This window comes from Siphateles boraxobius, unplaced genomic scaffold (assembly GCF_051911475.1).
Source record: "Siphateles boraxobius isolate OS27281-9 unplaced genomic scaffold, OSU_SipBor_1 12, whole genome shotgun sequence".
Taxonomy (NCBI): Eukaryota; Metazoa; Chordata; class Actinopteri; order Cypriniformes; family Leuciscidae; genus Siphateles; species Siphateles boraxobius.
The window spans coordinates 14,846,424-14,868,852 of record NW_027508722.1 but is presented as its reverse complement, the minus strand read 5'-3'; the positions used below and the strand labels follow the sequence as shown (position 1 = coordinate 14,868,852).

At 40.2% G+C, this 22,429-nt stretch overlaps 2 protein-coding genes, 1 long non-coding RNA gene and 1 pseudogene across 3 annotated transcripts in view; 2 read left to right on the top strand and 2 right to left on the bottom strand.

Annotated features, from left to right (window-relative positions):
• The first annotated feature begins 1,137 nt into the window (after window positions 1–1,137).
• fkbp14 (FKBP prolyl isomerase 14) lies at window positions 1,138–3,375 on the top strand. Its single transcript, XM_077209215.1, has 4 exons — window positions 1,138–1,523; window positions 1,910–2,061; window positions 2,498–2,625; window positions 2,728–3,375. The coding sequence occupies exons 1-4, from the start codon at window positions 1,327–1,329 to the stop codon at window positions 2,884–2,886; spliced, it is 636 nt and encodes a 211-aa protein (XP_077065330.1). The 5' UTR covers window positions 1,138–1,326; the 3' UTR covers window positions 2,887–3,375.
• A 175-nt stretch (window positions 3,376–3,550) lies between these two features.
• On the bottom strand, window positions 3,551–5,679 carry LOC143717960 (uncharacterized). The gene is made up of 2 exons (XR_013196288.1): window positions 5,443–5,679; window positions 3,551–5,112 (listed from the first exon to the last, which is right to left on the bottom strand). It is a non-coding gene; the product is annotated as an uncharacterized LOC143717960 (long non-coding RNA).
• A 266-nt stretch (window positions 5,680–5,945) lies between these two features.
• Window positions 5,946–22,429, bottom strand: part of chn2 (chimerin 2) — a 51,792-nt gene continuing 35,308 nt past the window's right edge. The window contains exons 8-13 of the mRNA XM_077209212.1: window positions 16,361–16,445; window positions 13,319–13,492; window positions 9,354–9,431; window positions 8,963–9,100; window positions 7,931–8,036; window positions 5,946–7,555 (exon numbers count right to left, since the gene is read on the bottom strand). Of these exons, the coding sequence (XP_077065327.1) occupies window positions 7,384–7,555; window positions 7,931–8,036; window positions 8,963–9,100; window positions 9,354–9,431; window positions 13,319–13,492; window positions 16,361–16,445 (753 nt within the window). The 3' untranslated portion in view covers window positions 5,946–7,383. The remainder of the gene's footprint in view (window positions 7,556–7,930; window positions 8,037–8,962; window positions 9,101–9,353; window positions 9,432–13,318; window positions 13,493–16,360; window positions 16,446–22,429) is intronic.
• On the top strand, window positions 10,390–11,167 carry LOC143713664 (uncharacterized; annotated as a pseudogene).

Here is a 22,429-nt window from a genome sequence, read left to right as displayed (position 1 = left end):
CCTGACGTCTGTGGGATTTTCTCTTAGCGCATCTCTGATTGGATACAGTACGAGCATGTGGGCGTTGTGGTACTGGGGCTGTGTTTGACGTCCAATGAAAATTGAATATTGGTCGTTAAGGCGTGTCTTCAAAAGAAGCTGACCAATAATAATACAGGATTGTATTTTAGGGTGGTAACGTTTACATTGGGATCTGTGAGTGTGATCTGAAGTCCGTCTCATTTCTTCGAGTCGGTTCTTTTGAACAGGTCATTTTAAAAGATCAACGAGTCTTTTACGCCATTGCGTTATGACATCTAATCGTGGCATATTACATTCTCATTTTAATATAGGCCTACTGATTTATTATCAATAAAATGTTAAAAAGAACAGCATTTACTCAGTCAAAATAGAAATCTTTTCTAACAATATAAATCTTTACTTTCAGTAATTTGTTTAAATCAATTTAACACATCTTTGCTGAATAAAAGTATCAATTTCTTTCAAAAAAAGAAAGAAAAAATTACTGACCCCAAACTGTTGAATGACAGTGTATATTGTTACAAATGATTTCTATTTTAAATAAAGGCTGTTCTTTTTAAACGTTTTAATCATTAAAGAATCCTGAAAAAAGTAGGCCTCTCGCGTGTTTTTGTATATATATATATATATATATATATTAAGCAGCACAACTGTTTTCAACATTGATTATAAATCCGCATAAAATTATTTCTGAAGGATCATGTGACACTGAAGACTAGATGATGAAAATTCAGCTTTGCATCAAAGAAAGTAATTCTATTTTAAAGGAGCCTATATTAAAATAGAAAACCATTATTTTAAATTATAGTAATAATAACAATGTTTTTTTTCTGTATTTTTCATCAAATAAACGCATGCTTGATGACTTCTTTCAAAAACTATAAAAATAGTAATGTTTCCAAACTTTTGACCGTATTCTCATAATACTAAAATTCATGATCACTTGGTTTAAAATTTCAGTAAGTTTCATATATTTTAATAAGTCATTCAATCAGCCATTATCATTTCTGCAATTAATTATTTTGATGTGGACACTTCTCACTTCGTATTGAATTGCTCGGAATTATTTAGACAGGTTTGTGAACAGGTTCGAACAATTCATTGAAGAGAGTCGACACAAAAGAACAATTCGTTAACGAATCGGACCAACATAGCTCGTTTTGGGAAAGACCCCTGCAGAAAATTGCTTGCCACGTAGTCGCGGCTGCACAACTTTTACCCTACTCTGTGAAGCTTTTCATGCTTTGTTGTGTATGAAACATCAGCTTAACAGTTAGAGGTTGTTAAACTGTTCTTGATATTAAAATGATTCCAGAATTGTGGACATGCATTTTTTCTGCATTCTTCTTTTACGTGCATGGAGCAAAACTTCCGGAACCAGAGGTGAAGATTGAAGTACTATACAAACCTTTCCTTTGCCATCGTAAATCCAAATACGGGGATATTCTTCTGGTTCACTACGATGGCTTTCTGGAGAGTAATGGCACAATGTTTCATTCCAGGTGACAACTAATGGACCATCTATTGCATGTTCATAAACTTTAAATAGACTGCACACCGCAAGAACAGACTGCATTAACCTAAGCCTGCTCTTTTGTTTTGGTTGTTGAATACACAACATTTAAGCTTAAACAGCTATGTTTTGGAACATGGTAGTTTGTTTCTGATATAAGGTGAGCATTAGCATGGTATATGGTCCAAAAACAGTTTGACCAGCTTTAGCTGTTATCTGGTGTGTTGCTGGACCAAGATGGTCTAGTTTGGATCAGCTAATGACCAACTTAGACCAGATAGAAACCACATATCATATTCCAAAACACAGCTGCCATCTCAAGCATGCATGTCTCTAGAGTTTAACTGAGATTTGCACATGTCTTGTAATCGGCAGCCGTCATCATGGAGACAAAAACCCTGTCTGGTTCACACTGGGGATCCGTGAGGTGATAAAGGGTTGGGACAAGGGTCTTCAAGGCATGTGTGTGGGGGAGAAGAGGAAACTGACTGTCCCTCCAGCTCTTGCATATGGCAAAGAGGGCAAAGGTGTGCCAGCAAGATGCATATTCATAAAGCATTATTTGAGGAACTTTGGCTTCTTACACCTTCCAATATTGAACTTGTTCATCCTAAAAATGAAAATGTTCTCATAATTTACTCACCCTCAAGATGTACCTGTAGCCTATGAGTTTTTTGTTCTATTGAATACAAAAGACGATATTTTGAAGAATATTGTTAACCAAAAAGTTGATGGCCCCCATTGACTTACAGTATGAAAAATAAATACAATGGAAGTCAATGGGGACCAGAAACTGTTTGGTTACCAACATTCTTCAAATTATCTTCTTTTGTGTTCAACAAAAGAAAGAACTTCAAACAGGTTTAGGGAAAATAAATTATGACAGAATTTTGAGGGTGATCTAAAACACCCCATACAAAAAGAACTTGCTTGATCTTGCCAATGGTTATGCTCTGTACTCAGGTAAAATCCCTCCGGAGAGCAGTCTGATCTTTGACATCGAGATCATGGAGATCCGAAATGGGCCCAGGTCACATGAGTCCTTTCAGGAAATGGACCTCAATGATGACTGGAAGCTTTCCAGATCAGAGGTTTGTTCACAACTGTGTGTCGAAAAGCTGCTGTTTTATCAAGCATGGGTTTCATAGTAATTTATTTCAGGGAGTTCTTTTTGTTATGGCTTTCTATTTCAGGTCAAAGAATACTTGCGCAAAGAGTTTGAAAGACATGGATATGCCCCCAATGACACCCATCATGAAGTGATGGTTGAGGACATCTTCCAAAAAGAAGATGAAGACAATGATGGATATATATCATCCCGTGAGTTCACTTACAAACATGATGAACTATAAATACACACTCCTGCAAAACCACAGCAATGTTTACCTTCAAAAGATTCCAATGTTTACCTTCTGAGATTTGCAGCGTGTCAGTATCATTTCACATAATGTTACGGTAGATATAAACAGGTTTTCTGTTATCTACAGGTCATGTGTGTAAAACATTTTTTTTTAATATACACTCAGGTGGTATAAGGTTTGTTTGAGCTGTTTGTAGTGTTTGAAGATTTTAGGTATTTTTCAATGGCAAGATGAAAATTAAATTCTGCTCATAGAGAATGTTTTTTTCCCCAAAAGTGCCTGTTCACTGAAATATTGAACCTTTCAGAACATTTCGGTGCCGTTTATTTTTTAGTATGTGTGTGTGTTTGTGTGTTTTTAATGTGTGTGCCAAATGAATTATGCATACTGTTTACAATATTTAGAACATGTTAAAGTTAATTTGTCAGGAGTTGCCTGTATTTCTTATAAAGTATAAAATATATCAGTTTTGTGCTGCTCATCACTGTTGACATTGTAGTTTTCTACACCATCACTAGAGGGAGCTCTTCTCTTAGCCTGTTATGGCCTGACATGACACAAACAACTTGAGATCATGCCAATCAGCACAAGTTGTGTGATTTTTTTTTTTTTTTTGAGTGATTATCTGCAATGGCTCATACATATATATCATAGATAAAAACATACTTTAGTGTTTAATAATGAACAAAGGGACAGAAAACTTCGAGACACGCAGTTAAAATGCATTCATGTGACCTTTCATTGACAGATGGCATAGTTATCATCACACACCTACATAATGCAGATGACTATTTGTGGTGTGTATTATAATTTGACGACATTTATTCAGAGCCATGTTTAACAACATTCCATTCTTTTACAGTTACGTAAACCTTTGCAACATTAGTCTAAGTTACATTTACAGTTTGTGTGTTTAAGTAGGCCTATGTTTAGCTAACCAGTTTGCTCCAATTGCTCAATCTCAAATCACTTTGGACAGAACCATCTGTTTAATCGACATATTGATATTTACTCTTTACTAAATATAAATTTGAACAAGCTTAATATTTAAATTACATGAAAACTACATTTTAACGCATTAGTCACCTCTCTGATACAATTTTTATTTATAGGCTATTGTAATGTAAATTAATATGATCAGTTCTGAAATATTGTTCTGCCAAATATTTTTTTAGGAAACAAGAGCTATTTTGCCAAACAAATATATAAGTCTATACACAACATGGATTTACATTAAACCCGATTGGGTAATTTTTCCGGAAAAAAAGGTTAGATAGGGTAACAACTTCTCAAACGTGCAATATTTATAGGCTAATGTAAATGAAACCGAATTTCCCTCGACAATCGGGGGGGGAAACTACATATCAGGGTAAAAAAATCGAGCCTAAACATCTGTATTTCCTTCATTTAGCCTACGGTAGCCTTAAACTCTTCTTTTAAATCCCTTTTTAAAATAAATAGGCTAAGAGACTTTTCTTTAAAAACAAAACAACCCAAACAATAAATACATGAGCCTACAGAGTAGGCTAAATGTCTTTCTTTTTGTAGGCTCAATTCATGAAGCGTGTCTCTAAGAACAACCAGCAGTAAAAAATAATAATAATCCCAGATTACTACGGCAGCAGAGTGTAACAGGTGTCATTGTCAGTCACTGAAATTGAAATCAATGGCTCCAGCAAATGATGCCGGTTTTCTTCATTACATCCTCTATACACTGCAAGCGAACGACGCAACGCGACAAAAATACAACGCTCTTGCGACAGATGGACGGCTGAAGATTCCATTCACAAATCCCAGAAGACCGCTTGCAGTGTAGGCTAAACAGAGCAACAGGTTATTTTCTTTTCTTTTTTTCGTTAATAACACCGTAAATTGGTTAGCTGTGCTACTTGGCGACAGCAATGTGTTTGTCATAAAAGTTGTGTTCGGGCATGGTGACCCGCACTTTTCGTTTCTCCTTGAAACGGCCAGACCGTGAAACTGTCCAATTTCTGCGGCACGTGTTTTCCTTGAAGGAGGGCTCGAGTTGAGAGTCGTCGTAAGTCTCGTCGCTGATCAGATTGGTGTTTTTGTTCTCGCTCCCAGTTTGTTTCGCTGACGTCTTGTCCGAATTTCCAAATTCCTGTTGGGTTTCTTTGAAATTGTTCTTGTTTCTTCCAGTTATGTTTTTCCACCAGGAGGATTTGTCTGCCATTCTGTATTATTCTTCAATTCACACTATTAGCGTTTATAAAACAAAACAACACCGATTACAATGATATACCTAAAAATTATATGATTAACAACATATGTTTTTACATTGCTTAACTTATTTTGGTGAGTTAAAGCAATTTCCAACTGTTTTTTTATGTTATATAGGCCTACAAGATTCAACTCATTTTTTAAAGTCAGTTTAATGTAATTTAAATTGAAATTACTTAAACATCCAAGTTGATTGTACTTACAGTATTTAAGGCAGAAACTTCTTTTTTTACAGTGTTATATACATATATATAAGCATGTCCTCAAGATAAAGTTCTTTCTGTATCATCCATCAGAAACACTCACCTCAGCAGCCGGTGTGTTCAATGTCATTCAGAGACTGACTGTCAAGTCTTTTGTTTCTTTTATGAAAATATCCAGCAGAACCTTGTAGCTTTTTTTTTTTGTCTATATCCAAACCCACAACATCATAGCTCTGCAGCTACAGCTAAACTTTAATAAGTGATGAATTCTTTCATTTATACTTCACCTGCGTCTCAAACACCCTCCTTCATCTCTCCCATTGGTCTGTTGATCTCCTCCAGCTGCCCTCAGGAGGCTGGTTTCAGGTTCAAGCTTCACCTGTGATTTGGTTACAAAAAAAAATTCTCTTTGGGGCATATACCGTCTCAGCTGTCTGATACTAAAACAATTTTGCCATACACACCCCTGAATTTGGAACAAGAAAACCGAGCTTAGAGATAACCAACGCCTAGAGAGCTGACAGAGCACTAATTACAGCAACATATTTCACATACTGCAAATGTGAGGTGTTGCAGCTTCAAATAATGACACGAAAACTACTTTCAGAAGTTCATTTCGACTGCCACTTCATTTTGAAGTCCAGAATCAAGGTATTCACAGATTTTAAAGTAACCAGATTTACATAATTTAATAAATCAGCATTTGATAAATTACAATCATTCTTCACAGAAAGTATCTTCAAAAAAACAAATTGTAGAAAGGTCTTATATCAAATAAACAATTTGAAGGAAGTCAAACCAAGGTGACTGTACCGTTTATCAACTTTTTTTTCCCAAGGTGAATAAATGGTCTCGCCTCAGGAGACTAAGATGAATACAATACAAACAATTTTGTGCTTGAAATGGGATCAAGCTCAATGAGGAAGGAACGAGCACTAAATAAATGCTCTAAGAACTTTTTTTTTCCAGTCACAGAATAATCACTCTATTGTTTTCAGGGTAAACAAAACAATTTCAAAGGCATGGGTTAAACACAGAATTGTTAACACTGAACAAAAAAATAACTATTTACACATGTAAAATTAAAAAGTGCTTTACACATGATCTCAATTGTCTTGCCAATATAGTACATATACATTTACCAACCACATGAGCCAAAAAATATATATATTTTTTTAAATTTATATTTGACAATTTGTTAGTTTCACAATGCTAATTGACCATAGATTCATACGTCATGTAGAGCATTAAGGTCAATGCATCATACTTGTTTGGCATCAGAGAAAAAAAAGGTACTATAATTTAATTTAAACAAAATGCCCATCAATAATAATTCAAACTGTATTCAGCATGAATACACAATGTTGCTCCATGCTTAACAGCATATGTTTGAATAAAATAAAAAGGTAAATGTGAATTTTTTTAAATTGCAAATTTATCTCTCACAATTCTGACTTTTTACCCCCAGAATGATGAGTTTTTTTCGCAATTCAGATTTACTCACAATTTGTTAGTTTAACAAAAAAAGGTCCGAATTGTGAGATATAAACTGGCAATTGTGAGGAAAAAAGTCAAAATTGTAAGATAAAAAGCCGCAAGATTATAGCTTGCAATTCTGACTTATTTTCTCGCAATTCCGAGTTTGTAAATTCAGAATTGAGATATAAACTTGCAAATTAAAAAAAGTAATTGTGACTTTTTAATCTCACAATTCGGACTTTTTTCTGTCTGTTTTTTACAATTGCGAGTTTATATCGCAATTCTATTTTTCACAGAACTGCAAGTTTGTCTCACAATTCGACATATAAACTCGCAAAAGTAAAATAAAAATAAAAAAAAGGACAAAAGTCAGAATTGTGAGATAAAATTCCTTTTTTAGTTTTTAAAACTTCCATAGTTTTGGGGGTTTGAAACACATTGAGTGAAATGTGCAATTACTTCCAAAATTTCGTATGACGAGAAAACATAATATCTTTGAAATGTGTGGCAGGTCGCTTTTTCAAATGTACAAGCTCTTTAAAATCTTTAAAAGATGTCTTCATTTTTAAAACAAGATGTCTTCATGCTCTATCAGGAGCTGAACAATCAGTTTCTGGTATCTCATATCGTTGAGAGTGGCGAGCGTGTTCTGGTCCGGGGGTCTCATGAGCGTCGGGCCAAAAACGATTCCTAGGTTCTCTGAGTTCATGTAATTGTCCTTCTCGTACATGGTGACCCTGATAAACAGAGAAAAGACATGGAAAAATCACCTCAGAAAATATAATTTTGGTTATATTACTTTCCATGGTTAGGGAAATGCGGCAAAGCTGGCTTGACAAGCTTTCCGTGAGGATCATTTTAAAGGTTTCCTGAAGTACACGGAGCTAAAGTGCAGTATTGGGTTTCCAGTTTCCTCCTAATCATTCTTAGAAGTTTTATATTGCAGGGTGACAGGAAGTAAACTCACTCTATTAAGCTGTAGGTAAAATGCTTAAATGCAATAAAAACCTGAACACCCACAGGCTCAAAGTGGAGTCATGAAATAAACTATGGGACCAGAACCTAAGGGAGTAGTAAATGTGTCTGGAAATTCAATACATTTGTGGTTTTACCTCTTCAGGTGTGTCATCAGGTACCGCAGGGCCTCATAGTGGGCTGGAGGAAGTTGGAGGAGACCATCATGAACTGCCTCGAGTCTGGAGTCAGGGTCTGTTATTTCTGCTCAAAAAAAAGTTTTGAAAAATACCGTTCAGAATTATGCTAAAAACTGCCACTAGTGCACATATTTTACCGATGCTTAAACATAATTTGGTCCAAAATCTGAGAACACTATTGAAAGGGATTATTTTTTGTATTTTTGACATAAAATACTTTTTGAACTTTGTTCCAATTAGAAATAACACTACCATTCAAAAGATTGTGATTTTTAATTTTTGAGTATCTAATGCTTACCAAGGCTGCAGTTATTTGATCAAAATATGGTAAAAAAAAAAAAAAAAGTCATATTGTGAATTATTTATGCTTTTATTTTTCTGTGAAGGAAAAGTAGAATTTTCATCATCATTACTCCAGTCTTCAATGTCACACGATCCTTCAGAAATCATTCTAATATGATGATTTGCAGCTCAAGAAACATTTCTTATTATTATCATCACTGTTGATGATAAACTGTCATGCATTTTTTTAAGGATTCTTTGATGAATAGAAAGTTAAGAAATATTTTGTAACATTATAAATGTTTTAATGTCACTTTTGATCAAATTAATGTACCCTTGGTGAATAAAAGTATAAATAAACAACAACAACAACAACCACCACTTACTATCCCCAAAGGTTAGTGTGTATTTAGTAGTGGTAAACGGTAGTGTATATTTTCAAATAATATTGAACCCCACTGAATAAAAGATTTATTTATTTATTTAAATATGTTTTTATTAATTTATATATTTGTTTATTCATTCATTCATTGTCATAAGTTATTTCATTATTTAGTGCCATATCAGAATCCAAGAGAATTTAATGGTAAAATCAAAGTTTAAAAAAAAGAAAAAAGGGAAATAAACATTATTAAGGATAATCAAATCAGAGATTAGAAGAAAAAGTTCCAGGTTCAATGTCAGTGAAAGTGTTCTGAAGTCTCTTACTGGCTGCCAGTATGAATTTGGAGTAGACGCCATATGTGATAACTGGAATGGGCAGATCTCGCAAATAAAGCTTGAGAGCTCCAGCGATTATATTGATGTCTGAGTAGGTATTGGCACTGATGTCCGCCTTCTCACCATCTACGGAGGAGAATTAGTTATCTGTTATAAATAACAGATGAATCACTATACTATACAAGAATACATTGTTTTGACTGGAAAAAGGTTGAATGTTGATAGAATCAAAGTGACGTAAATGATTGTGAGTTCATCCAAGCGTGTAAGAAAACGTAAAGAGAACAAATCTTTGTTCAACACCTATAATACACATGATTACATCATGTTTATTGCACACATAATCTAAAGGTAGTAAAGTAGTTATTCTACTACACACCTCTATCGAAGGCCAGCCGCACATCTTCTATGTGGTCTGTGAAGCCTGACACTCTGTACAGACCCTCTGATTTCAAACCTGAAAGAAGCAGAAAACACCAATTTACTTGACGTGTAAACTTGTATTGATCAACCTAGGGCTGCAACCAACAACTAATCGGATGATAAATTATTCTGTTGATAATATATGCCCAGTATATCTATTATCGATTCACCTGTGTGTACAGGAACGTCATCCCTCACTCACTTATTCTGGAAAATGTATATGTGGAACACTTATAAACTCACTCACTAGACTAGATTTGAAAAGTCTCTTCTATGTGTATTTTCTCAATATTTATGTTAACCACAAGCAAGCTGGATGATACATTCTTAAAAGTAAAGGTTCTTCATTGTCATATATAGTTCTACGAAGAAACTTTAACATCCATGAAACCTTTCCATTGCACAAAATGTTCTGAATTTCTGAAGATGTTCTTTCGATTATTAAAATCTTCATGGTTATTCCCTGAAAGGTTCTTTGGGGTTTCTTCTATGGGATCATTGAAGAAACCCTCTTTTGGAACCTTTATTTTTACGAGTGTATCCTCTCATAATGATATAATAATTGTACGGAAGATGCAATTTTTTTTCCCCTTTGTGCCAAAAATGATGATACTCTATTTGCATATGCATTCTGATTAGTCATTTGTGGATTGGTTTAAACAGAGATTTGCAAACCGACTTCATTGAATATAAAAGCAGCTACATAATTATTTATCATATAAACTCAGCAAAAAAAGAAACGTCCCTTTTTCAGGACTGTGTATTTCAACAATAATGTTGTAAAAATCCAAATAACTTTACAGATCTTCATTGTAAAGGGTTTAAACAATTTTTTCCAAGCATGTTCAATTAATCATAATCAATTAATTAACATGCACCTGTGGAATGGTCGTTAACCGACCTTAACAGCTTACAGAGAGTAGGCATTTAAGATCACAGTTCTAAAAACGCAGGAGACTTGTCTACCGACTGTGAAAAACACCCAAAGAAAGATGCCCAGGGTCCCTGCTCATCTGCGTGAACGTGCATTGGGCATGCTGCAGGGAGGCATGATGACTTCTGATGTGGCCAGGGCAATAAATTGCCATGTCCGCACTGTGAGACACCTAAGACAGCGCTACAGGGAGACAGGAAGGACAGCTGATCATCTTTGCAGTGGAAGACCACGTGTAACAACACCTGCACAGGATCGGTACATCCGAATATTACACCTACGTGACAGGAAAAGGATGGCCACAACAACTGCCTGAGTCACACCAGGAACACACAATCCCTCCACCAGTGCTCAGACTGTCCGCAATAGGCTGAGAGAGGCTGGACTGAGGGCTTGTAGGCCTGTTGTAAGCCAGGTCCTTACCAGACATCACCAGCAATAATGCCGCCTATGGGCACAAACCCACCTTCGCTGGACCAAACAGGAGTGGCAAAAAGTGCTCTTCACTGATGAGTCACGGTTTTGTCTCACCAGGGGTGATGGACGGATTTGTTGTTATCGTCGAAGGAATGAGCGTTACACCGAGGCCTGTACCCTGGAGCGGGATAGATTTGGAGGTGGGGGGTCCGTCATGGTCTGGGGCGGTATATCACATCACCATCGGACTGAGCTTGTTGTCATTGCAGGCAATCTCAATGCCTTGCGGTACAGGGAAGACATCCTCCTCCCTCATGTGGTACCCTTTATGCATGCTCATCCGGACATGATCCTCCAACAGGACAATGCCACCAGCCATACTGCTCGTTCTGTGCGTGAGTTTCTGCATGACAGCAATGTCAGTGTTCTGCCATGGCCAGCGAAGAGCCGGGATCTCAATCCCATTGAGCAAGTCGGGCACCCGCAGGGTGAGGGCTAGGGCCATTCCCCCCAGAAATGTCCAGGAACTTGCAAGTGCCTTGGTGGAAGAGTGGGGTAACATCTCACAGCAAGAACTGACAAATCTGGTCCAGTTCATGAGGAGGAGATGCACTGCAGTACTTCAAGCAGCTGGTAGCCACACCAGATACTGACTGGTACTTTTGATTTTGAGCCTCCCTTAATTCAGGGACACATTATACTATTTCTGTTAGTCACATGTCTGTGAAACATTTTTAGTTTATATCTTATGGTGTTGACTCTTTTAGTGTTCATACAAATATTTACACACATTAAGTTTACTGAAATTAAAAACAGTTGAATGTCAGAGGACGTTTCTTTTTTTGCTGAGTTTATATATGATAATCTAAGCCGTTCTCAACATTGGAAAGGTCAAATCTGGTCTGTGACACCCGACAGGAAGTCGACTGTGCATCTGCAACTTAGTTATTAACATGTATGTATATATATATATATATATATATATATATATATATATATATATATATATATATATGCAAAAGACATTAGCGGATGATTTTCACATCATTTAGTTAATCTTTGATGTGATAATTCTCCATGTGGATGTTGCATATTGAGTTCTACATAAAACACAAACCAGTACATTTTCACCACTGAGGTTATCCCATTCCATCTGTAACTTATAGCTCAGCGGTTTTCACAGCCATATATTGCATAATGCTGTAACATTTTCTGAATAAATTTAATTGATTTGTTAGTGGGAGTGATGAACAGTGTCATGTTAACCATTCCATGATGGCATACACGTCAACGTGTCTAGAGTGGTCGAATGTAGCATCTATGTATACATATCTATGCCCTTTACACTGTGCAAGAATAAAAGAGTGAGGGCCAGATTTACTAAACAGTGCAAATTAGCGTTAGAGCATAATTCCAAAAAAGCGTTGATGGGAATGGAAAGTTGCGCAAATAAGTGTCTGGTTTAAGATGTGCTTTTTTGGGTGGTAAATAAGGTCACACATTCCAGTGAATTGACAAGTGCAAACCTTAGTAAATCACCTTGCATGTTTGGTAACCATGGCTATTTCAGTTAGGACCTCATTTAGGTCAAAAGATATCTAAATTTTGCCGGCTTGCCTTCTTCCAATAGTGCATCCTGGTGCCAAACGTTTCCCAGGTAAGCGACGCACACGCACACGCACCCGGCCATCCACGTGATGTAAAAGAAAATGTGATTCATCAGACCAGGCCACCTTCTTCCATTGCTCCGTGGTCCAGTTCTGATGCTCACGTTCCCACTGTTGGTGCTTTCGGCGGTGGACAGGGGTCAGCATGGGCACCCTGACTGGTCTGCGGCTATGCAGCCCCATACGCAACACACTGCGATGCACTGTGTATTCTGACACCTTTCTATCAGAACCAGCATTAACTTCTTGAGCAATCTGAGCTATAGTAGCTCGTCTGTTGGATCGGACCACACGGGCCAGCCTTCACTCCCCACGTGCGTCAATGAGCCATGACCCTGTTGCCGGTTCAGCACTGTTCCTTCCTTGGAGCACTTTTGATAGATATTGACCACTGCAGAGACTGGGAACAGCCCACAAGAGCTGCCGTTTTGGAGGTACTCTGACCCAGTCGTCTAGCCATCACAATTTGGCCCTTGTCAAACTTGTTCAAATCCTTGAGCATTTTATTACCCATTTTTCCTGCTCGTAACACATTAACTTTGAGGACAAAATGTTCACTTGCTGCCTAAGAACACACATACACACATTTATCTGTATTGGATTAAAACAAAAAATTTTAAATTGTAAAATTTGATCACTTTCGTTGTAGCATTCATTGTTGTTTTTCTCTCAAATAAATACATTTTGAGAACTGCTCTCTTTAATGAAAGGCGTCAACCAGTAAGTCATAATGTGAAGAATGTTAGCTCATCTTCCTGTTGCTTTAAGATTGGCATCTAAGAATTCGTCTTTTTACGCATTTTAATATGACAGGGAGACAGTGATTAATTGCCTTGCTGAAGGCCACAAAGAATGAAAATGTTCTGATTATTTATAGCACTCCATTTTAGAAGCGATCAGTACCTCTGTGCTCGATCTCTTTGATACACATGTCCAGAACCATTGGCCGCGGCGTGTTGTGGGCTTTTACCAGCGTGGTGAGATCACAACTGAAGACCTTCTTGATCCTGCGCAGGTCCGGCTGACAGTCGCTGGGCACTAGTTTGGAGCACTGTTTGTGCACGTTCAGCCCGCAGTCTGCAAGAGCAACAGGTCAAAGGGTTAGAGGACCGTGAGACAAAAAGACAGACTCCAAGAGACTGGAGAGCCGAAGAGTTTGTGTGTATGTGTGTGTGTGTCTGATCCAGGGTATATCCTCGGGGGTAAAGTATACGTGCAGAGACAGGTGAGTGTCAGTCAAGCTGGGTGGTAAAGTGTAACAATATACGTCACATGCTGTTGCGTTAGTGGCTCTGTCAATCTGAGAACATAACCTTGAGTGACTTTTGGCGAGTTTGCCATCAGGCCATTGTTATCCAAAAAGGAGAGACAAGTTGAAATTAATTTTTGTGGTAATCAACATTATACAATGATTGAGCGTAACTTGTATTGAACCCGGGGCACATTACATGAACAATATTCCTAGAATGATAAAGACTTTTGATCTGTTCATTATACAAAGCTGAATGTGTTGCTTCAGAAGACTTGGATGTACCAGTCGAGTCACATGCTACCTTTATGCTGTTTTTGGCACTTGAAACTATTGGCTCCCATAATGATTATACTGTACAAAAACAGCTAAATCATTCTTTTATGCAGAAGAAAGAAACACAAGAATTTGGAATGATGAGCGAATTTTAAGTTTTGGATGAATTTTAAGTTATAAATATACCCCTGTTGTCCATGTTTGTTCATAGTATATCAACTATTATTTATTTACACTTGATTTATACTTAATTATGGGGTAACGGTGTAAAAGTATTGTTCATTGTTATTTCATGTCAACCATTGTATGAACTAATGTTATCACATTGAACTTTACTGTTAAATGTGACCTTTTTCCTTATTACTGATGCTTGCTCATATTCAGGGTTAGATATTTGAACAACCCCTTAAGGTATTAAACTTCGGCATGTAATGTGCCCTGCACCATTTGTGCTACACACATGAACACACCTCAACTGATCTGATTTTGTTTTTACTTGAGCTAGTACCCCACCCAGAACACCCTAGGAAACCCATAGCACAGCTCAGGGAACCACACCCAAGCATCAGTGGCGATGTTTCGCAATTTATTGAAAAAAAAATTTAAAATGTAAAAACATTCTTCGTAGCAAGAATTTTTCAACAAATAATGAGTGCAAAAATGAGTGCCATTTAACTCAACAGATATGTTTTATCACCACCAGAAGATGTGAAAAATAGTAAGCAGATTTCATGTTATTTTAGGTGTAATAAACCTGGTTTGATACTCTGCAGGGACACAGAGACAGTGTGTGTGGAAAAAGGGTGGTCTTTCTTTGTGTCTCCAGTAGCATTCGCATGCTGTCCCACTGTTCCTCATCTTCAGCAATCCCATTAATCACTCTCTCTGTCCATTTTACTGCCTGCTTGGACCCCTCCTTCACATCTTTACACCATAAAGAAAAGATAAGAAAAAACTCTGTGTTCCTCCATATGGGCCAGGGGACAAATTCAACTCTGCTCTAATTCTCAATGTGTCTGATGACACTGGCTCGCCCAGGGGTCAATGTGAAATAAGAGCTCCTGTGTGAAAAGAAAAGGCTTGAATAATGGCCCAAATGGGTGAGACCATTTACAGTGAGACAAACCAACAGTCATGCCTTGTGACTGGATTGATTTTACGTACAGAGTGTTTTGGGAAAGTGCTGTCAAACAATAACCAGCGCCATGTTAACATGAGATCTGACCAAACCTGTAATCATGGCATTATGGTGCATTTGTTTATCTAGGGCACATCAAAGAACATCCTGTATCGAAGATGGTTATCGATTTAATATGGCTGTTTTTTAATAGAATTTTTTTTTACATTTTTAATTACAACAAAAAAACTGACTTCATCTTCATTCTAAGGTCAACTATCCCTATAAGGATAATCACCCTGTCAAGGTTTATTTAGCGATAATGAGCGACTGACAGTACATTATCCCTTTATTAATGCCACAACTAACATAAAATATGAATGAACAATACTTAATAACATTTATTCATCTCATTAATTAATAACAATTGCATTAAGTTAATTAATAATATTAAATTATATAGTTAATAGGCTACTTTGAGGTTACTTTCTATATACAAACACAATTTTTTTTAAATGTGTGTATAAATTAAAGGCATTGTTCACCATTTAAAAAAAACAGAAAAACAAACAAAACATCTTTTGTGTTCCACAGTCATACAGGTTTGGATAGAACAATATGAGGGTGAGTAAATAATGACATATATTCCAATGTCCTCATTTTTACTATCCCATTAAGATTAGTTTATTGTTATGATCGAACTTGAATGAACAATATAAATTCTTCAATTTTAAAGAATTTTAATTCAAATTTTAGTTCTAAAGTTATTGCATAATTCATACATGTCACTTCTACAAAGTAACCAATAAAGTGTCATACTTTCTGATACAGTACTGATACAGTATGTGCATCTAAGCACGTCTTTATATTATGTCATGTGTAGCCTGATTCAATTAGCGTTAATACAAGGAGACTGTCCTGGTTCACATGGGTGTGCCTATCTCACAATACTCTGGTATATACAGTATGTACATCTATAAATAGTCAACACTCAACAGAACGCACTCAACTGGTTTGGACCAGGTGTCATTTAGGAATTCAGAGTACTACCCGTACACCAGCATTCTAGTTAAAACCCTTATTGTCCCAGGTATCACTTTCATTATTTAGCCTCAGGTTTCCACAGCACATTGGAACATTTCTACAGGCAATTGCGCATTGTTACCAGAAGGGCATGAGAAATTATCTGGATCTTGAGCGGCTATTGATTGTAACTTGATATGAATAAAGCTCCTTTGCTGATGTCATAACTCTGACGGACAGTTTATGTGTGTGGGAGAGTTTTTGATTGGTGGAGGGTTACCTGAACAACGGACGCCCTGGGCGATAAGACCCCACATGAAGTTAGCACAGTATTCACACCAGTGCGGCCCTCTGAAGGTGTGCACCTACACCAAACACAAAGTTGTCATCATGAGTCACACACAAGCTCAGAAATACACTTTGAAAACTCATGCACACACACACAAAATGTCAGTGATTTGTTCATCCCTACATTTTCATTTCCAGCTAACGCTCACAATTAAAAGTTCCACAGAAACACTTGATGACATTTCCAGAGTTTTTCTCACTGTACCTGACAGCTAACAATACCTGTCTCACTCAGACTGGACAAACATAAAGATCAAAGCACAACACATTTATACTTTAGACCTATAATGTACAAAGAACCACTGGCTTATTATTTTATAAACTTTGGCAGAGTGATGTTCATTAATCTATTCGACACATCATCAATACTGCTTCCAAAACAAGTTTTTGTCTAACCTTGATTCACTATGGTAAGCATATTGCAAGTGTTTATATTTTATACCTGACACGAGGGTTTTCACGGAAAATTGCGCACATATGTCACTCGCCCATGCATGACGCGTGTATGGTTTGGGAGGGGCATAGGTAAATTCTCACAGCGAGCGAGAAAGGTTGACATGGAGCGGTTAAATCTCCAATCTCTGGGAAGTTACCCGTTAAAAAAGAACGCTGAACAGAGGAGAGTTTGCTAGCAAAAAGAGAAGGCGAAAGAGCTCGTAATAAAACAAGAATCAACATGGACTTGGCTTTTTGGAAATGGCGCAAACTGAGGGATTTGAAATGTTGTAAAAGCGATGCGGAGATGGCGGTTAATCTACAGGTGAGTACGGTATTTTATTGAACAGATTAATTGCTATATATAGCTCTCTTAAAGAGTTGTAAACCATTATCTATTGTGTAGGGTCATTTCATTATGGTTGTTGTAGCGCTGTGCTGGAATTTATTTTCAAGGAAGTATTGTCTCTATTAATGCGTAAAGCTACAGAAATGTCTTCAGCATAGCTTGAGATCCGTTCCATCTAAACTGGTTATATCTCTAAAGCCTATTACTGAATGTTTTATGAGCAGTCGGATAACCATATTCATACGCACAGCCACGCAGAGCTAAAGCAAAACCAAAACGTTCTTGTGTAAAATGCATGCAGTTTTACTAGAGGGCCAAAAGTTGCATAGTGTAACTTTAATTTCAGTTTAAAAACATACATTTAAAATAAAACAAAAACATAACACTAAACAAAAATATTAAAACAATTCATTTCATTTCGATTCAAAAATCTCAAAAGAAAACAAAAAATTCAACAACACATAAAAACAAAAATAAATGTAAATATATATATTGAAAATATTAAAACATAAATCAATAAAAAATTGCCACCATGCAATGATCAAAAAAGTTCTGCAAAGAACCGGGAAATACTTAACAGATTAAAACTTTTGCCTGCATTAAGGTACACTTACTCTTGGGTCATAAATTCAGTGTATTTATGTAATGTCACAACCATGACGTTTAATGTAGTTTAGGAAACGACAGCCAGTGACAAGTTAAGTTGTTGTCTATAGCTCAGGAAAGTGTCAACCCCACCACCTCTGTCAAACCCTGAACTGCAAACGAGCTCTCGAGGGCCAGTTTGACCATAAGAACAGACTCAGAGACAAAACTGATCCTTGTCAAAGTTCAGAGGAAATAATCAAGCCTGTAAGTAAACTCTAGAGGGTGATGCTGTAAGAATGTAAATAGAGTGGACCCTCATATAGACACAGCCTTGATTTTTTAAATTAAAATACATGTGAGTCAGATTACAGGATTGCTAGGGAAAATAATGTGTCTGGCATCTGTTACCAACCTGCTGAAAGTCACACGCAAAGCATGTTCCCAAGCACGCCCTTGTGCTGTCAAAACACAACTCAAAGATTGACAAAAGAAAAGACGTAACACACAGGGTTTTTGGAACAAAGCCCAGGTGTCTGAATGCTTAAATATAAATATCATAATTACAATACTTCTCATCTGTGTCCACATCTACTGGCAGTTCTCCAAAACCTAGAGAGCTGTCTACATTCTGAAATACTACCGAATAAGTGACCAATTTGAACCCTAAATAAGGCAGAAATTCTGCGCATCAAACAAATAGCACTCAATATGCATAGCAAACATGAAATTTGGGAAAAATTGCCAGTTTGTTTGATTTTATTTCAATTTTATTTTTAGGTAATGAAGCTAGTTCTATTTTATGTAACAATCGTCTCGGTTACATATGGTAACCCTCGTTCCCTGAGGGAGGGAACGGAGACGTAGGTCATGACTGACCAATAGGAATCTCGCTAGAGAGGCCAATCTACTTCGAGTGAAACTAAAACAAGCCAATACACATTGGCGTGCAATCATTTGCATCAGCTGCGCGCCCTCGTTAACGCGGGTATAAACGAGCAGCTGGTGCGATTGCACAGTAGTTTTTTGCTGAGGAGCCAAGCCTGAGAAGCTGGCCGCCGCGGCGGGCGGCAGCGGATGTGGCGACGGGACCTACGTCTCCGTTCCCTCCCTCAGGGAACGAGGGTTACCATATGTAACCGAGACGTTCCCTATCGGTCAGTCACTACAACGTAGGTCATGACTGACCAATAGGAATCCCTACCAAAGCGCCACAGCCGCTGCACCCCATCCAGCGCCCCCGTGCAAGCCTCTACACCTTCTTGCCTGGAAGGACGATAGGCGGAGGCTTACACAGAGTGAGTTTGACACTGTTGTTCCGTAATAACCCATACAGTGAGATATTGGATAACACTGGGAAAGCGTGCCCTTTCTGTTTAGGAAGGAACGCTGCGGAAGCCACTTCTTCAAAGAGTTATGTGGAAATGCATATGGACTAGCCGAAGGCTGTACTGCATATGAAATAATGGGTGACTTAGCCCAAGGGAAAGACACGGGCTTCCGATAGGAGCAGCCGTGGAATATACACATATGGGATCCCCGTAGGGTCACACAAATGGAACCCAGCCCAGATCCGGTTCTCAAGGATTCAGCGGATAAGGGCCTGGCGCCGGACGCTCCGCCAAGTCCGGGCCGAGGGGTTTTGGAGGACTCAACAGGTTTTACTCTGGAGCAATAAGGGTGCACAGTAGGGTGCAGCAAGCCGACAGAGCCAGACCTCTCAGTGCTTCTACCCGTCTAGGGTGAGAACACGGGAGGACACCGGCTCTACACGTAGGCTATAGTATCTAGCGAACGTGTTAGGTGTCGCCCAGCCCGCAGCTCTACAGATATCTGTTAGCGAGGAGCCACGTGCCAGCGCCCAGGAGGATGCAACGCCTCTCGTGGAGTGTGCATGCAACCTGAGCGGGCAGGGCACGCCTTGTGCTTGGTAAGCCAAGGCGATGGCATCCACTATCCAGTGGGCCATCCTCTGCTTGGAGACAGCCTTTCCCTTCTGCTGGCCTCCGTAACAGACAAAGAGCTGGTCTGAGGTCCTGACGCTTTGAGTTCTGTCCACGTACATACGCAGAGCGCGAACGGGACAGAGCAAAGCCAGGGCTGGGTCTGCCTCCTCCAAAGGCAGCGCTTGCAGGTTCACTACCTGGTCTTTGAAGGGAGTGGTAGGAACCTTGGGCACATAGCCAGGCCGGGGTCTTAGTACCACGTGGCTGTCACCCGGCCCGAACTCTAGGCACGATTCGTCGACCGAAAATGCGTGCAGGTCTCCTACCCTCTTGACAGAGGCCAGTGCAACCAGCAGCAAAGTCTTCATGGAAAGAAGCTTTAAGTCTACTGACTGCAGAGGCTCAAAGGGAACATCCTGAAGTGCTCGAAGCACCAGGGAAAGATCCCAAGAGGGTATGGAGGGGGGTCGAGGAGGATTTAATCGTCTCGCCCCCCTAAGAAACCTGACGACCAGGTCGTGCTTTCCCACTGCTTTGCCATCTATGTGGTCGTGATAAGCTGAAATAGCGGCAGCATGTACTTTGAGGGTGGAGGGAGACAGTCTACGCTCCAACCCCTGCTGCAAGAAGGAAAGCACAGACCCTATCGGACATCTTCGGGGGTCTTCTCGGCGAGAAGAACACCACTTGACGAACAGGTTCCACTTCAGGGCGTAAACACGTCTCGTGGACGGCGCCCGTGCTGAAGTGATGGTGTTAAGTACCTCAGGGGGTAAGTCACCTAAAACCTCCGCGTCCCGTCCAGGGACCAGACATGGAGTTTCCAGAGGTCTGGACGCGGGTGCCATAGGGTGCCCCGTCTCTGAGTCAGAAGGTCCTTCCTCAGAGGAATGGGCCAGGGAGGGACTGTCACAAGGAGCATGAGTTCTGGGAACCAAGTCCGGGTGGGCCAATAGGGAGCCACCAGAAGGACCTGCTCCTCGTCCTCCCTGACTTTGCACAGTGTCTGCGTAAGTAGGCTCACTGGGGGAAACGCATATTTGCGAAGGCCCCGGGGCCAGCTGTGTGCCAGTGCGTCCGTGCCGAGTGTTCCCTCGGTCAGGGAGTAAAACAGCTGGCAGTGGGAGGTCTCTGAGGAGGCAAACAGGTCTACCTGAGCCTCCCCGAACTCTCTCCAGATCAGCTGAACCGCCTGGGGGTGGAGTCGCCATTCTCCCGGGAGCACAGCTCGTGATAGCTCGTCGGCCACACGGTTGAGCAAGCCGGGGACATACATGGCTCGAAGCGACTTCAGATGCTTCTGACTCCAGAGGAGGAGATGGCGGGCGAGTTGCGACATGCGACGGGAGCGTAGACCACCTTGTCGGTTGATGTACGCAACGGTCGCAGTGTTGTCCGTACGGACCAGCACGTCCCTGCCGCTGTAGCCGTCTTTTCAAGCGGGTCAGGGCGAGATGTACTGCTAGCAACTCGAGGCAGTTGATGTGCCAACGCAGTTGAGGGTCCGTCCACACCCCTGACACTGCATGCCCGTTGTACGTGGCACCCCAGCCGGTGGCAGAGGCATCTGTGAATACCACAGCATGCCTGGACACCTGTTCCAAGGGGACTCCTGCCCGCAGGAACGAGGGGTCTGACCACGGGCTGAAGGTCTGGCGGCACGCCGGTGTGATTGCCACCCGGTGAGTGCCATGACGCCACGCCCATCTCGGGACTCGGCCGTGAAGCCAGTGCTGAAGCGGTCTCATATGTAGCAGGCCGAGCGGGGTTACCGCTGATGCTGCTGCCATATGCCCCAGGAGCCTCTGAAAGAGTTTCAGTGGGACCGCTGTCCTGCCCTTGAACGTGTTCAAGCAGTTCAGCACCGACTGAGCACGCTGCTCTGTGAGGCGCGCTGTCTGGGCGACCGAATCCAACTCCATACCGAGAAAAGAGATCCTCTGCACAGGGGAGAGTTTGCTCTTTTCCCAGTTGACCTGAAGACCCAACTGGCTGAGGTGCCTGAGCACTAGGTCCCTGTGTTCGCATAGCTGATCTCGAGAGTGTGCTAGTATGAGCCAGTCGTCGAGATAGTTGAGGATGCGAACGCCCTGTTCTCTCATGGGAACAAGGGCCCCCTCCGTGACTTTCGTGAAGACACGGGGGGACAGGGACAGCCCGAAGGGTAGGACTTTGTACTGATATGCTCGACCCTCGAACGCAAAGCGCAGAAATGGCCTGTGTCGAGGAAGAATCGAGACATGAAAGTACGCGTCCTTCAGGTCGATCGCTGCAAACCAATCTTGGGGACGGATACATTCGAAAATGCGTCTCTGCGTGAGCATTTTGAACGGTAGCTTGTGGAGGCTCCGATTCAAAACTCGCAGATCCAAGATCGGTCGTAACCCACCACCTTTCTTGGGTACAATGAAGTAGGGACTGTAGTGCCCTGACCTCATATCGGCTGGAGGGACCGGCTCTAGTAGGACTCCGATCTCCGCACGCAAGACATGGGCATCGGCTGCTCTCACTGTAGTGGAGTGGATGGCCCGAAACTTGGGGGGACGCCGGGCGAACTGAATCGCATAGCCGAGCCTGATGGTTCGAATGAGCCAGCGAGACGGCCTGGGGAGCGCTAACCAGGCTCGCAGAGACCGTACAAGCGGGACCAAAGGGACCGTAGGCGTACCCGGAGTGGGGCAGCGAG